Source organism: Mandrillus leucophaeus, unplaced genomic scaffold (assembly GCF_000951045.1).
Source record: "Mandrillus leucophaeus isolate KB7577 unplaced genomic scaffold, Mleu.le_1.0 Scaffold1478, whole genome shotgun sequence".
In the NCBI taxonomy this organism is placed as follows: Eukaryota; Metazoa; Chordata; class Mammalia; order Primates; family Cercopithecidae; genus Mandrillus; species Mandrillus leucophaeus.
The window spans coordinates 64,564-78,488 of record NW_012101452.1 but is presented as its reverse complement, the minus strand read 5'-3'; the positions used below and the strand labels follow the sequence as shown (position 1 = coordinate 78,488).

Below are 13,925 nucleotides of genomic sequence, written 5' to 3'. Positions count from 1 at the left end.
TGCTTTTTGTTTAGCTATGCCCTGTCCCCAGAGGAGGAGTCTACAGAGGCAGGCCAGCCTCCTTGAGCTGTGGTGGGCTCCACCCAATTCCAGCTTCCTGGTGGCTTTATTTACCTACTTAAGCCTGAAGAATGGTGGGCACCCCTCCCACAGCCTTGCTGCCACCCTGCAGTTAGATCTCAGACTGTTGTGCTAGCAATGAGGGAGGCTCCGTGGCAGTGGGACCCTCTGGGCCAGGTGTAGGATATAATCTCCTGGTGTGCCATTTACTAAGACCCTTAGTAAAGCGCAGTATTAGGGTGGGAGTTACCCAATTTTCCAGGTGTTGTGTGTCTCGATTTCCTTTGGCTAGGAAAAGAAATTTCCTTTCCCCTTGTGCTTCCCAGTTGAGGTGACGCATTGCTCTGCTTCAGCTCTGGATGGTCACGCTGCACCCACAAACCAGCGTCAAGTGTCCGACACGACCCAGTAAGATGAACCTGGTACCTCAGTTGAAAATGCAGAAATCACCTGTCTTCTGTGTCACTCACACTGGGAACTGGAGGCTGGAGTTGTTCCTATTCGGCCATCTTTGGCGTGCTCCCCCCCCCACAGATATTTTTATATTGAAGGATTTATTCCAAGTCAATAATTAGAAAGGATAAAAAAGATTTATATGCAGTTATGCATTGCAGCACTTATAGTATAAAAAATGAAAAATCAAAAATAATAATTTGTTAAGTAAGTAATGGGATTTCCAAATAATGGCCTTCTATATAGCCATTGAAGTTGTGATTTAAATAAATATGCCTTTAATTATCAGCAGAAGTATTCACAGTTAAGAACTTGTATTATTTAAAAGAATTTGACATTCTACAAGACAGAGATTTTTCTCTCCAGTTAAACCTCAGAAGGTAAGACAGCTTTTACAAAAAGTATCCTACATACCTTTAGTATAAATAGTTGAAATATTTATTTAAAACTAGGATGTCATACCTCACACTGCAGAGCTCTTGTTCCCATTTAACTTTTTGGTTCTCTAACTGTGATTTTATTTCTTTTGCTTCTGATAGTTCCTTTTGTAGTACACAAAACTCATTTTTCATTTGTTTCAGTTTTGTTGTAAGTTGTTCACAGTGATCTTTTTTAAGTTTCCGTGCTCTTTCAGAAGAAGGAACTGCATCCAAGATTTTTGATAGGCTACTTGAATCTGTCTCAAGGAGGAGATAGAAATAAAATATATTAGTACTTTTGGGATATAAAGGGCTGCATATTTTAACAATCACTAACTCATCCACTGAACACATTTATATTGATTGCCTACCATGGGGAAGGCATTATACTAAGTTCTGCAGATTGAACAGAAAAAAACAAAACAAAACAAAACAAAACTCTGCTCTTGTTTAGCTTAAAACATAAAATATAAAATAAAAAGCAAAGCCCCAGAAAAGTTACAATTATAAATTCAGATAGATACTGTAAGAAAACAGATTGCTTAGAATAAGATCTATACTAGGCCCATGGGAAAATCCCCTGAGGAATGTATGGCTACACTGAGGAACGAAGCCTGAAAAGGATGTAGTTGAGCAAGCGGGGAAGGAAAGCATTTTAGCCATTGTGTGGCATGTGCTGAAGCTCTAATGTAGTCTGCCTCTAGCCACACGAGAACAGGTGATTTTTCTTCTTAGCTAAAATAATTAAAAATAAAACACACAAAATATACTAAACAATTTTTTAGACAGTGGACATTAGGCAAAGAAGATGATAATCCCTGAAAAACAGAAAAAGAAAATGGAAAGCAAACCTCATGAATGTTTCAGCTTCCTGCCTTGACAGAGATTCCAAGACATGACACAGGAAAAAAAAAAACTGAAGTGGAACCTACCAGACTCTCTTGGTTACATTGCTGAAGCTTAGAGTCTGGTAAAACCAAAGGAGACAGACAACACCGAACAGAACACTGAGGAGGAGAGAGAGATACAGAAGCGAAAGCAAGAAACCCCTGGAAATCCCCTCCCAGTATTTAGCAAAATAATAAAGATTGCATGTGAGCCAGAAAACTACCTAAGACCAAGCCAGGTCAGGGGGACTTATAAAATTAGTGAAAATCACACCTGTGCTTACATAGTACCAAGAAGAGTGCCTATTTTTATAGATTTGCCTGGGAAGACTCAGACTTCCCAGGAAAATGAATAGTCTGAAAGGTCTTGCCTCAGGTGTGGGGAGTTAGTTCATACCATAAAAAGAAAAAATAAAAAGGATCAAGCTGTTTATAAGTAACTCAACTCTATTCTACAATAAAAATCAAGAAGATAAGTAGAGCAATAGAAGATACTTTAAAAAACTAAATTGCACTTGTAAAGATACAAGTTACAATGCTGGAGATGAAAGCTACGCTGAGTAGATATGAGCATAGATTGATTTGCCACCAAGAAAGAAAAGTTTCATAAATTTGAGACACTAGAGAACTATCAGCAAACTCCCAGCCCATAATAAATAAGTCCCTAAAGAAGTAGGAGGAGAGACAGAAAAAAAGTTTGAGGAAAAATTGGCTAAATATATTCTAATCTTAATGAAAGCTACAATCTCACAGATCCAGGCTGGTATCTGGCTGGAAGTGAAGAAATGAAAATATAAGATTGTAATTTCTTATACCATCTATGTTATGATATAATATTACTTGAAGGTGGGCTGTGATGAGGAAAATCCATACACTATATATCCTAAAACAACCACTAAGGCAGCAAAGCAAAGAGTTATATCTAATAACCAAATAAACTTATACCACAAAAAGATATGACTAAATCATAAAGAAATATAAAATTAGATCAATAACTAAAAAAATTATACATATATATATAACTAAATCATAAAAATTACTAAACTAGTCTGAAGGAAGCAGAAAAAGAGTAAAACAAAGCAAAGAAGATCTGGGACTAATAGAAATCAAACAGCACGGTGACAGATAATTTTTATCATATCAATAATTACATTATAAATTAAACTGATCGAAAAACCTCTGCTCAAAGGCAGATTGTCAGAATGGATATAAAAGTAAGATCTACCTGTATAACACCTATAAGAAATAAACTTTAAATATAAAGACAAAAATTGGTTAAAGATGAAACAAGACACACCACACTAACACGTGACAAAAGAAGGCTGAGGAAGAGTGGTTGTATTAATACCAAAGTACATTTCATAGCAAAAATATTACCAGCAATAAACAAGATCATTTTATAGTGACTAAGGGTTCACTTAATCAAGAAAACATAACAGTCCTAAATATTTTTGTAGAAAATAACGTAAATCCTTCAAAATACATGATACAAAAATAGATAGAACTGCAAAAGAAATGGACAAACCCTTACTCAAGTAGTAGAATAAGGAGGCAGAAAGTCGGCAAGAATGTGGTAGACTTAACACCATTCTTCAGAAGTACTTAAGGACCTTATTCTAGATCATATCTTAATGAAAGGATTGAGAAGGATTTAGGTCACACAAAACATGTTACTTGACCCAAAAACAATCAAATTAAAAATCAATAATAAAAATGTACCTGGAACAACTCAACTATTGGAAATTAAGTAACATAACATCCAAACAACCCTGGGTTGGTTCCAAAAATAATAAAAAGAAAAATTAGAAAGTATTTTGAACTAACTTCAAATGAAAACACAACACGTTAGATAGTGTAAAATGCATCTACAACAGCACTTAAATAAAAATTTTCAGCACTGAATGTCTACATTAGAAGACTCTCAAATAAATAACTTTGACTTTTACTTTAAGAAACTAAAGAAAAAAATAAGAAAAAAGTAAACTCAATGGAAGTAGAGAAAGTAAATATCTCCATTGGCTTGAATGTTTTTGTCCTTGCAATTTTCATATGCTAAAATCAAATCACAGAGGTGATGTTATTAGGAGGCAGGAGTTTTGGGATGTAATTAGGTCATGAGGGCCACCCTTCATAAATGGATTAATGCTCTGATAGAAATAACCCCAGAGAGCCTCTTTACCCTTTCTGCCATGTGAGGACACAGGGCGAAAGAATGCATCAATGAATCATGAAGTGGTACCTCTTCAGACATAAAATCTGATGATACCTTGATCTGGAACTGTGCAGCTTCTAAAATTGTGAGAATTCAATCTATGTTCTTGATAAGCTCCCAATTATAGATTTTTTAAATAATAGGCAAAGAGAACTAAAACATCAGAGATGGAACTAACAAAACACAAAAATGATAGAAAAATTGAACAACACAAAACACTTTGAGAGGATCAATAAAAGCAAAAGTCTATCTAGCCAAACTAGCTCTTGAAAAGAAAAACCTACAATTACTAACTCTGGAAATGAGTTAATGTGACATTATTTCAGATTCTACAGATACTTAAAAATACAAGGTAATATTAAAAAATGTATGTGAATAAACATGACAACTTAGAAAAAATTGACAAATTCATTGAAATGTGAAAATTACCATCTGATTTTTGACAAAACTGAAAAAAAAAGCAATGGGAAAAGAATTCCCTATTTAATAAATGGTGTTGGGAAAACTGGCTGGCCATATGCAGAAAACTGAAAGTCGACCCCTTCTTTACACCTTATACAAAAATTAACTCCAGATGGATTAAAGACTTAAGCATAAAACCTAAAACCATAAAAAGCCTAAAAGAAAACCTAGGCAATACCATTCAGGACATAGGCATGGGCAAGGATATCATGACTAAACCTCAAAAGCAATGGCAACAAAAGCTACAATTGACAAATGGGACCTAATTAAACTAAAGAGCTTTGGCACACCAAAAGAAACTAGCATCAAAATGAACAGGCAACCTTTAGGATAGTAGAAAATTTCTGCAATCTATCCATCTGACAAAGGGCTAATATCCAGAACCTATAATAACTTAAACAAATTTACAAGAAAAAAACAAACAGCTCCATTCAAAAGTGGGCGAAGGATATTAACAGACATTTCTTCAAAGACGACATTTATACAGCCAACAAACATAGGAAAGAAAAACTCATCATCACTGGTCATTAGAGAAACGCAAATCAAAACCACAATGAGATATAATCTCATGCCAGTTAAAATTGCGATCATTAAAAAGTCAGGAAACGAGCCTGTAATCCCAACACTTTGGGAGGCCGAGACGGGCGGATCACGAGGTCAGGAGATGGAGACCATCCTGGCTAACACGGTGAAACCCCGTTTCTACTAAAAAATACAAAAAACTAGCCGGGCGAGGTGGCGGGCGCTTGTAGTCCCAGCTACTCAGGAGGCTGAGGCAGGAGAATGGCGTAAACCCGGGAGGCAGAGCTTGCAGTGAGCTGAGATCTGGCCACTGCGCTCCAGCCTGGGTGACAGAGTGAGACTTTGTCTCAAAAAAGTCAGGAAACAACAGATGCTGGAGATGATGTGGAGAAATAGGAACACTTTTACACAGTTGGTGGGAGTGTAAATTATTTCAACCATTATAGAAGACACTGTGGTGATTCCTCAAGGATCTAGAACCAGAAATACCATTTGACCCAGCCATCCCATTACTGGGTATATACCCAAAGGATTATAAATCATGCTACTATATCACTATGTATCATATTAATTTCTTCTCAAAAGTCTAACCAGAATTTGTACCGTCATGTCGTTAATAGTTGTAAGAATCCCATAACAGTATTTGTTTCCAACCACCTGTAAAATTCATAGAATATTTAAATATCCCCAGCTGTTAAAAACAGCAACCCCATAAAATTTTACTAGGTAATAGCATCAAAATAGCTGATTTTATTCCTGATATGCCACTTTATTTCTAAACCTTTTGCCACACCAGGGTAGAAATATAATTTAACTAAACAACTTCTAATTTGAACTTTCCTTTTCAAATACTTACATATTCTTCCTTCAAAAAGTACATGATAGGATATTGTTATGGTTATATTTTGAGTTATTTTTAATAGAGTATTGGTGAAATTTAATTTACTAAAAACTCAACTTTTGCAACAATAGAATCATAATAAAGTATGTTTCAGTAATTTAGAAGTAGCTCAGATAAACTTCAAACTTGCTATGATTTCTTCTCCAAAGCTAGTGACCTTAACGTTGATAAACAATATGAATCCTTTCAATGTTCAGTAAACTGATTTTTCAGAAAAACATTAACAAAATAAAATTCAAGTAATAAAGAAAAAAAAATAAATCATGCTACTATAGAGACACATGCACACGTATGTTTATTGCAGCACTATTCACAATAGCAAAGACTTGAAACCAACCCAAATATCCATCAATGATAGACTGGATAAAGAAAATGTGGCCCATATACACCATGGAATACTATGCGGCCATAAAACAGGATGAGTCCATGTCCTTTGCAGGGACATGGATGCTGCTGGAAACCATCATTCTCAGCAAGCTAGCACAAGAACAGATAACAAACACCGCATGTTATCACTCATAAGTGAGAGTTGAACAATGAGAACATATGGACACGGGGAGGGGAACATCACACACCAGGGCCTGTTGTGGGGTAAGGAGCTAGGGGAGGGGTAGCATTAGGAGAAGTACGTAAGGTAGATAATAGGTTGATGGGTACAGAAAATCACCATGGCACATGCATACCTATATAACAAACCTGCACGTTCTGCACATGTAACCTAGAACATAAAGTATAACAATAATAATAGAAAAAAGAAAAAAATTTTAACTAGGAATAACAGTATACTGATTCTGGCAAACATTCAGAGGAAAACTTTATGTAAGAAATCCAATTCTTTTTTCCAAAATAAAAATGGTGTCAACAATAGAAAAATAAAATCTAGTCAGTAGTCAAAAAAAAAAAAATACAATATCTCAAGAAAAAATAGATAACCTGCATTGCCCTAAATCTATAAAAGAGTATTAAGTCATACTTAAAAATTTTCCTACAATGAAAAGTCCAGGCCAAGAATCCTACACTGGTGATTTCTACCAAATATTCTAGAGAAAAAATGAGATATAATTCTAAACAAACTCTACCCCTAAAATAAAAGAAAGTACAATATAGTTTGGATGTGTGTCCCCACCAAAATCTCCCATTGAAATATAATCCCCAATGTTGGAAGTAAAGTTTGGTGAGAGGTGAATGCATCATGAGGAAAGATTTCTCACAAATAACTTAGCACCATGCCCTTGGTGTTGTCCTCATAATAGTGATTCTCATGAAAATTGGTCATTTAAATGTGCATGGCACCTCCCACCTCTCTCTCTTTCTCCTACTCTGGCCATGTGATGTGCAAATTCCTGCTTTACCTTCTGCCATAACTATAAGCTTCCACAGTCCTCCCCAGAAGCAGAGCCCCATGTTATGCTTCTTGTACAACCTGTAGAACTGTGAGCCAGTGAAACCTATTTTCTCATAAATTACCCAATCTCAGGTATTTCTCTATAGCAATGCACAAATAGCCTAATACGGAGTACATTTCAACTCATTGTATAATGCTAGCATTACTCTAAATCAAAACCAGATGATATTATAAACAAGAGAAATGCCTTATGAACATGCATGCAAAATTCAACCAATTTGTGAAGCAACAGTGATAACCTTAGAAAGATGAGTGAATAAACTGTGCTATAGTCATACAATGGAATATTACTAAGGACTAAAAGTAGATGAACTATCAAGCTATGAAAAGACTTAAATGCATATTTCTGAAAATGACAGTATCCATAAAACAAAATTATGGATAGAGTAAAAAGATCAGTGATGGTGACCAAAAGGTTGGGGAGCAAAGATGTGTGTTGATATCCTGTGTTTTTCCAGTTTTCAGAACTTTTGGCTCATCTTTCTAATCTGAAAAAGAGAGTCATTTCTTCTATTTAAGTTTACTTTCACTTGCTTGAGACATGTTATCCCCCTTGAGGGTGTGGCTTTAATGTATGCTGAGGAATACAATTTGTTTCTGAGTGCTGTCAGAGGAGTCAGCCTCTGTATGATTCTTTTGGATACATGTAAACTTAGTAGGGTGGTTTTCCCAAATGCTAGTTCTCATGGCAGCATACTGGGCATGTGAGAAAGCCCTCGATTTGCTGCAGAAATGAGAAAGTGGAAGTCTCAGGAAGCCTACATCATTTTCCTATCCTCACTTGAGTCAGCAAATTTTGTAATGGGGTGTGCAGTGCAACCTCCCAGCCAACAAATGGTGACTGCAGGTTAGAATGTACTGTGGCAGAAGTGCGTAAGAACGTGCTTTGTCTTTGTTTTACTGGTAGGAACTCTCTGTTGCCTCAGGTTATCGGCAAGCCTGTGTGATGCCTAGTGCCCAGAATTCTCTACTCAGCTCCAGAAAGAAGGACGAAGCTGGGCAAAACTACACTGACAAGCTGGACTGAACTGACAAAACTGGCCTGCTGTTTGGATACCTTAATGAGGAGCACAAGCACCAGCCAAGACAAGGGTCTCAGGAAAAGCTCTTAGTGAATTACAAAGAGGATCCCAGGGGAAAGAGAAAACGCAGCAACAGTTCTATGTCCTGAGTGGTCATGAATGGCTCGGCTTCCTTATCAAAACCCTGATCTAAGACTCATAAAAAGCTTATATGACTTATTTTCTTCAAAAAAGCAGTCTCCTGTCTTCCTCTCCCAACAAAAAAACACTATGTCTGATAGTTGCCACTTACCCAGATAAGTTTAATTAAATATCAACCCTCATTTTCTTTCAGGAATTAATATTTTACTATTACTTTCTTTGATTGATTCAGCAAACTTTATGATATAGTTTGTTTTCCAGGATAAATTATTCATCAATAAGATTCTTCAAAGATATGTATACTGTTAGATCAATGAAATTTATGTCTAGTCTCTTAAAGTTAAAAAAAAAAGTCTAGGTTCAAACTATATCAAAAGCGTGCAGAGTCCCAGGTGACAAAAAGTAAATATGTAACTATTTTCCTTTAAAAACAAAAACATTGAGTTTAAAATTTTTGAGTGAAAAAAGAAAAAACCACAAAACACACAAGGAAAATTTTACAAACCATTTCATCATCTAGAGCCCATTTATCATATAGCATCTGTGAATCTCACACATAGCTAACATATACTGGTTAAAAACTATGAGAGTTTCTGAAGTACAAGATACACTTAGAATCACTTATATCATTAAATTACAAACATTCATCATATTCTTTAATTTATCCTATAATTGAGAAGGTACACAGTTACAATGATAGTTTAGTTGAATATAAAATTGATGTCTCATCAATGAAAGCGTAATGAATTCATGAGCAAGGATGTACATTAGGGAATAATAGTAAATAAAAATATTCATTGTTTTCTATACACATGTGGTGTAGTTTTATGTCTACATTTTTTTTGCATCCTCTCATTTATCCATTTGAATGTTTCTTGATCCCCTCATGTCAGTAAGCATATGCAATTCATAAAGAAAATAATGTATAAAAAAATTTCACTATTGAAATATTCATTCAAAAACTTGATTGTTAAATATCAATTAGGTATAAATATTTTTATTTTGAAATCAGTATAATATTTAAAAATTAGTTTTAGTATTCAAGTAATAAATTTAGTATTTTTTGTTTGTTTCTAATATTAGTCTGATTTGATTTATCATATTAGTCTCTAACAAATTCTTATTTTTTTATTTTTATTTTTTTGAAATAGAGCTCATTCTGTCAACCCTGCTGGAGTGTAGTGGCGTGATTTTGGCTCACTGCAACCTCCACCCCCTGGGTTCAAGCAACTCTCCTGCCTCAGCCTCTTGAGTAGCTGGGATTACAGGCATGAGCAACCATGCCAACTTAATTTTTTTTTTTTTTTTGTATTTTTAGGAGAGACAGGGTTTCACCATGTTGGCCAGTCTGGTCTCGAACTGCTGACCCCAAGTGATCCACCCACCCGCCTCAGCCTCCCAAAGTGCTGGGATTACAGGCATGAGCCATCGGGCCCGGCCTTCTAACAGATTTTTATAGAACAGCAACTTTACTAACAAAGCCAATGAGTTCATATTCAAATTTATCTCACTTAAATAACTAATATCAACAAAACATGTCTCTATGAATCCTGAAAGCAATAGAGAAGAGTAATGAGTCACTGTGGTAGATCCAAATCTAGTAATCCCTCCTTCTTCCAATACTCTCCAGAGCACACCCAATATAATCTTTTGGAGTGAAAATATTCCAAATGCATCTGAAGCAAGTTCACTCAAGTTTCCTTCTTAGAAACTTCAAAATTACCTGGTTAGCTTCTTCCCCTCACACCCCTTCATGCCTCACAATTGCTATTCTTTAGCAAAAATAATCTCCAGATCTGTGGTCTTGATTCTTTCCCTTCAGCACTTTTTAAAATAAATTTTCCTACCACTTTCTTTCTCTTTCAGAAGTAGTATCATGCATCTATAAATTCTGTTGTTGTTTTTTAACCTCTTTCTTCTCTTCTTCTGGCTAAAAACATGCTTAGAAATAAAATCAAAATAATGGTTTCCCTTGACTCTGTTATGTCTTGACATTCCATCCAACTGCTCTTCTTCCAAATTATTTCAATGAAAACTCTATACCCTTGCTACTCAGTGCATGGTCCAAGAACCACCAGCATCAGCATCACCTGAAAATTTATTAAAACTGTACAATCTCAAGTCTGTTGAATCAGAATGTGCATTGTTAACAAGTTCTGTAGCTCATTTATTAAAGTTTGAAAACTTCTGGACCATACTGAAAAAAATATACACATATGTGGCTGCCCATATATGCCAATAATATATTCTCCAATAATAGATAAAACATAGCTTTGCATAGTCAGGTAATTCCATCACTAATGTCTTCCACAAGCGAGTAAGAAAGGGTGGATATTTTTTATTGTTATTACACTTTAAGTTCTAGGGTACATGTACATAACATGCAGGTTTGTTACATATGTAGACATGTGCCATGTTGGTGTGCTGCACCCATTAACTCGTCATTTACATTAGGTATTTTTCTTAATGCTATCCCTCTCCTCTTCCCCACTCGATGACAGGCTCCAGTGTGTAATGTTCCCCACCCTGTGTCCAAGTGTTCTCACTGTTCAATTCCCACCTATAAGTGAGAATACGCGGTGTTTGGTTTTCTGTCCTTGCAATAGTTTGCTCAGAATAATGGTTTCCAGCTTCATACGTGTTCCTACAAAGGACATGAACTAATCTTTTTTATGGTTGCATAGTATTCCATGGTACATATATGCCACATTTTCTTAATCCAATTTATCATTGATGGGCATTTGGGTTGGTTCCAAGTCTTTGCTATTGTAAATAGTGCCACAATAAACATATGTGTGCATGTGTCTTTATAGTAGCATGATTTTTAATCCTCTGGGTATATAACCAGTAATGGGACTGCTGGATCAAATGGCATTTCTAGTTCTAGATTCTTGAGGAATTGCCACACTGTCTTCCACAATGGCTCAACTAGGTTAGAGTCCCACCAACAGTGTAAAAGTATTCCTATTTCTCCACATCCTCTCCAGTACCTGTTGTTTCCTGACTTTTGAATGATCACCATTGTAACTGGTGGGAGATGGTATCTCATTGTGGTTTTGATTTGCATTTCTCTGATGACCAGTGATGAGCATTTTTTCATGTGTCTGTTGCCTGAATAAATGTCTTCTTTTGAGAAGTGTCTGTTCATATCCTTCGCCCACTTTTTGATGGGGTTGTTTGCTTTTTCTTGTAAAGTTGACTTCTTTGTAGATTCTGGATATTGGCCCTTTGTCAGATGAGTATATTGCAAAAATTTTCTCCCATTTTGGAGGTTGTCTGTTCACTTTGATCGTAATTTCTTTTGCTGTGCAGAAGCTCTTTAGTTTAATTAGATCCCATTTGTCAATTTTGGCTTTTGATGCCCTTGCTTTTGGTGTTTTAGTCATGAAGTCCTTGCCCATGCCTATGTCCTGAATGGTATTGCCTAGGTTTTCTTCTAGGGTTTTTATGGTTTTAGGTCTAATGTTTAAGTCTTTAATCAATCTTGAATTGATTTTTGTATAAGGTGTAAGGAAGGGATCCAGTTTCAGCTTTCTACATATGGCTAGCCAGTTTTCCCAGTATCATTTATTAAATAGGGAATAATTTCTCCAGTTTTTGTTTTTGTCAGGTTTGTCAAATATCAGATGGTTGTAGATGTGTGGTGTTATTTCTGAGAGCTCTGTTCTGTTCCATTGGTCTATATCTCTATTTTGGTGCCAGTACCATGCTGTTTTGGTTACTGTAGCCTTGTAGTACAGTTTGAAGTCAGGTAGCGTGATGCCTACAGCTTTGTTGTTTTGGCTTAGGATTGTCTTGGCAATGCAGGCCTTTTTTTGGTTACATCTGAACTTTAAAGTAGTTTTATTCCAATTCTGTGAAGAAAGTCATTGGTAGCTTGATGGGGATGGCATTGAATCTTCAAATTACCTTGGGCAGTATGGCCATTTTCATGATACTGATTCTTCCTCTCCATGAGCATGAAATATTCTTCTATTTGTTTGTGTCCTCTTTTATTTTGCTGAGCAATGATTTGTAGTTCTTCTCGAAGAGGTCCTTCACATCCCTTGTAAATTGGATTCCTAGGTATTTTATTCTCTTTGAAGCAATTTTGAATGAGAATTCACTCATGATTTGGTTCTCTGTGTGTCTGTTATTGGTGTATAGGAATACTTGTGATTTTTGCACATTGATTTTGTATCATGAGACGTTGCTGAGGTTGCTTACATCAGCTTAAAGAGATTTTGCGCTGAGACGATGGGGTTTTCTAAATATACAATCATGTCGTCTGCAAACAGCGACAATTTGATTTCCTCTTTTCCTAATTGAATACCTTTGATTTCTTTCTCTTGCCTGATTGCCCTGGCCAGAACTTGCAACAGTATGTTGAATAGGAATGGTAAGAGAGGGCATCCCTGTCTTGTGCCAGTTTTCAAAGGGAATGCTTCCAGTTTTTGCCCATTCAGTATGATATTGGTTGTGGGTCTGTCATAAATAGCTCTTATTATTTTGAGATATGTCCGCTCAATAACTCGTTCATTGAGAGTTTTTAACATGAAGGGCTGTTGTATTTTCTCAAAGGTCTTTTCTGCATCTTTTGAGATAATCATGTGGTTTTTGTCTTTCCTTCTGTTTATATGCTGGATTGCATTTATTGATTTGTGTACATTGAACCAGCCTTGCATCCAAGGGATGAGGCCAACTTGATCATGGTGGATAAGGTTTTTAATGTGCTGCTGGATATGATTTGCCAGTATTTTATTGAGGATTTTTGCATCAATGTTCATCAGGGATATTGGTCTAAAATTCTCTTTTTTTTGTTGTGTCTCTGCCAGGCTTTGGTATCAGGATGATGTTGGCCTCATAAAATGAGTTAGGGAGGATTCCCTCTTTTTCTACTGATTGGAATAGTTTCAGAAGGAATGTAACCAGCTTCTCTTTGTACCTCTGGTAGAATTCAGCTGTGAATCCATCTGGTCCTGGATGTTTTTGGTTGATAGGCTATTAATTATTGCATCAATTTCAGAGCCAGTTATTGGTCTATTCAGGGATTCAACTTCTTCCTCGTTTAGTCTCAGGAGGGTGTATTTGTCCAGAAATTTACTCATTTATTCTAGATTTTTTAGTTTATTTATGAGAAGTATTTATAGTATTTTCTGATGGTAGTCTGTATTTCTGTGGGATCAGTGGTGATATCCCCTTTATCATTTTTTATTGCATCTTCTCTCTTTTTTCCTTTATTGGTCTTGCTAGTGGTCTATTTTGCTGTTCTTTTCAAAAAATCAGCTCCTGTAATCATTGATTTTTTCAAGGTTTTTTTTGTGTGTGTGTCTCTGTCTCCTCAGTTCTGCTCTGATCTTAATTATTTCTTACCTTCTGCTAGCTTTTGAATGTGTTTGCTCTTGCTTCTCTAGTTCTTTTAATTGTGATGTTAGAGTGTCAATTTTGGATCTTTCCTGCTT

General features: G+C 35.9%; 1 protein-coding gene across 1 annotated transcript in view; it reads right to left on the bottom strand.

Annotated features, from left to right (window-relative positions):
* LOC105535552 (ankyrin repeat domain-containing protein 30B-like) overlaps positions 1 to 13,925 on the bottom strand; it is a 38,289-nt gene that overhangs the window by 10,743 nt on the left and 13,621 nt on the right. The window contains 1 exon segment of the mRNA XM_011974663.1: positions 976 to 1,189. Within this exon segment, the coding sequence (XP_011830053.1) occupies positions 976 to 1,189 (214 nt within the window).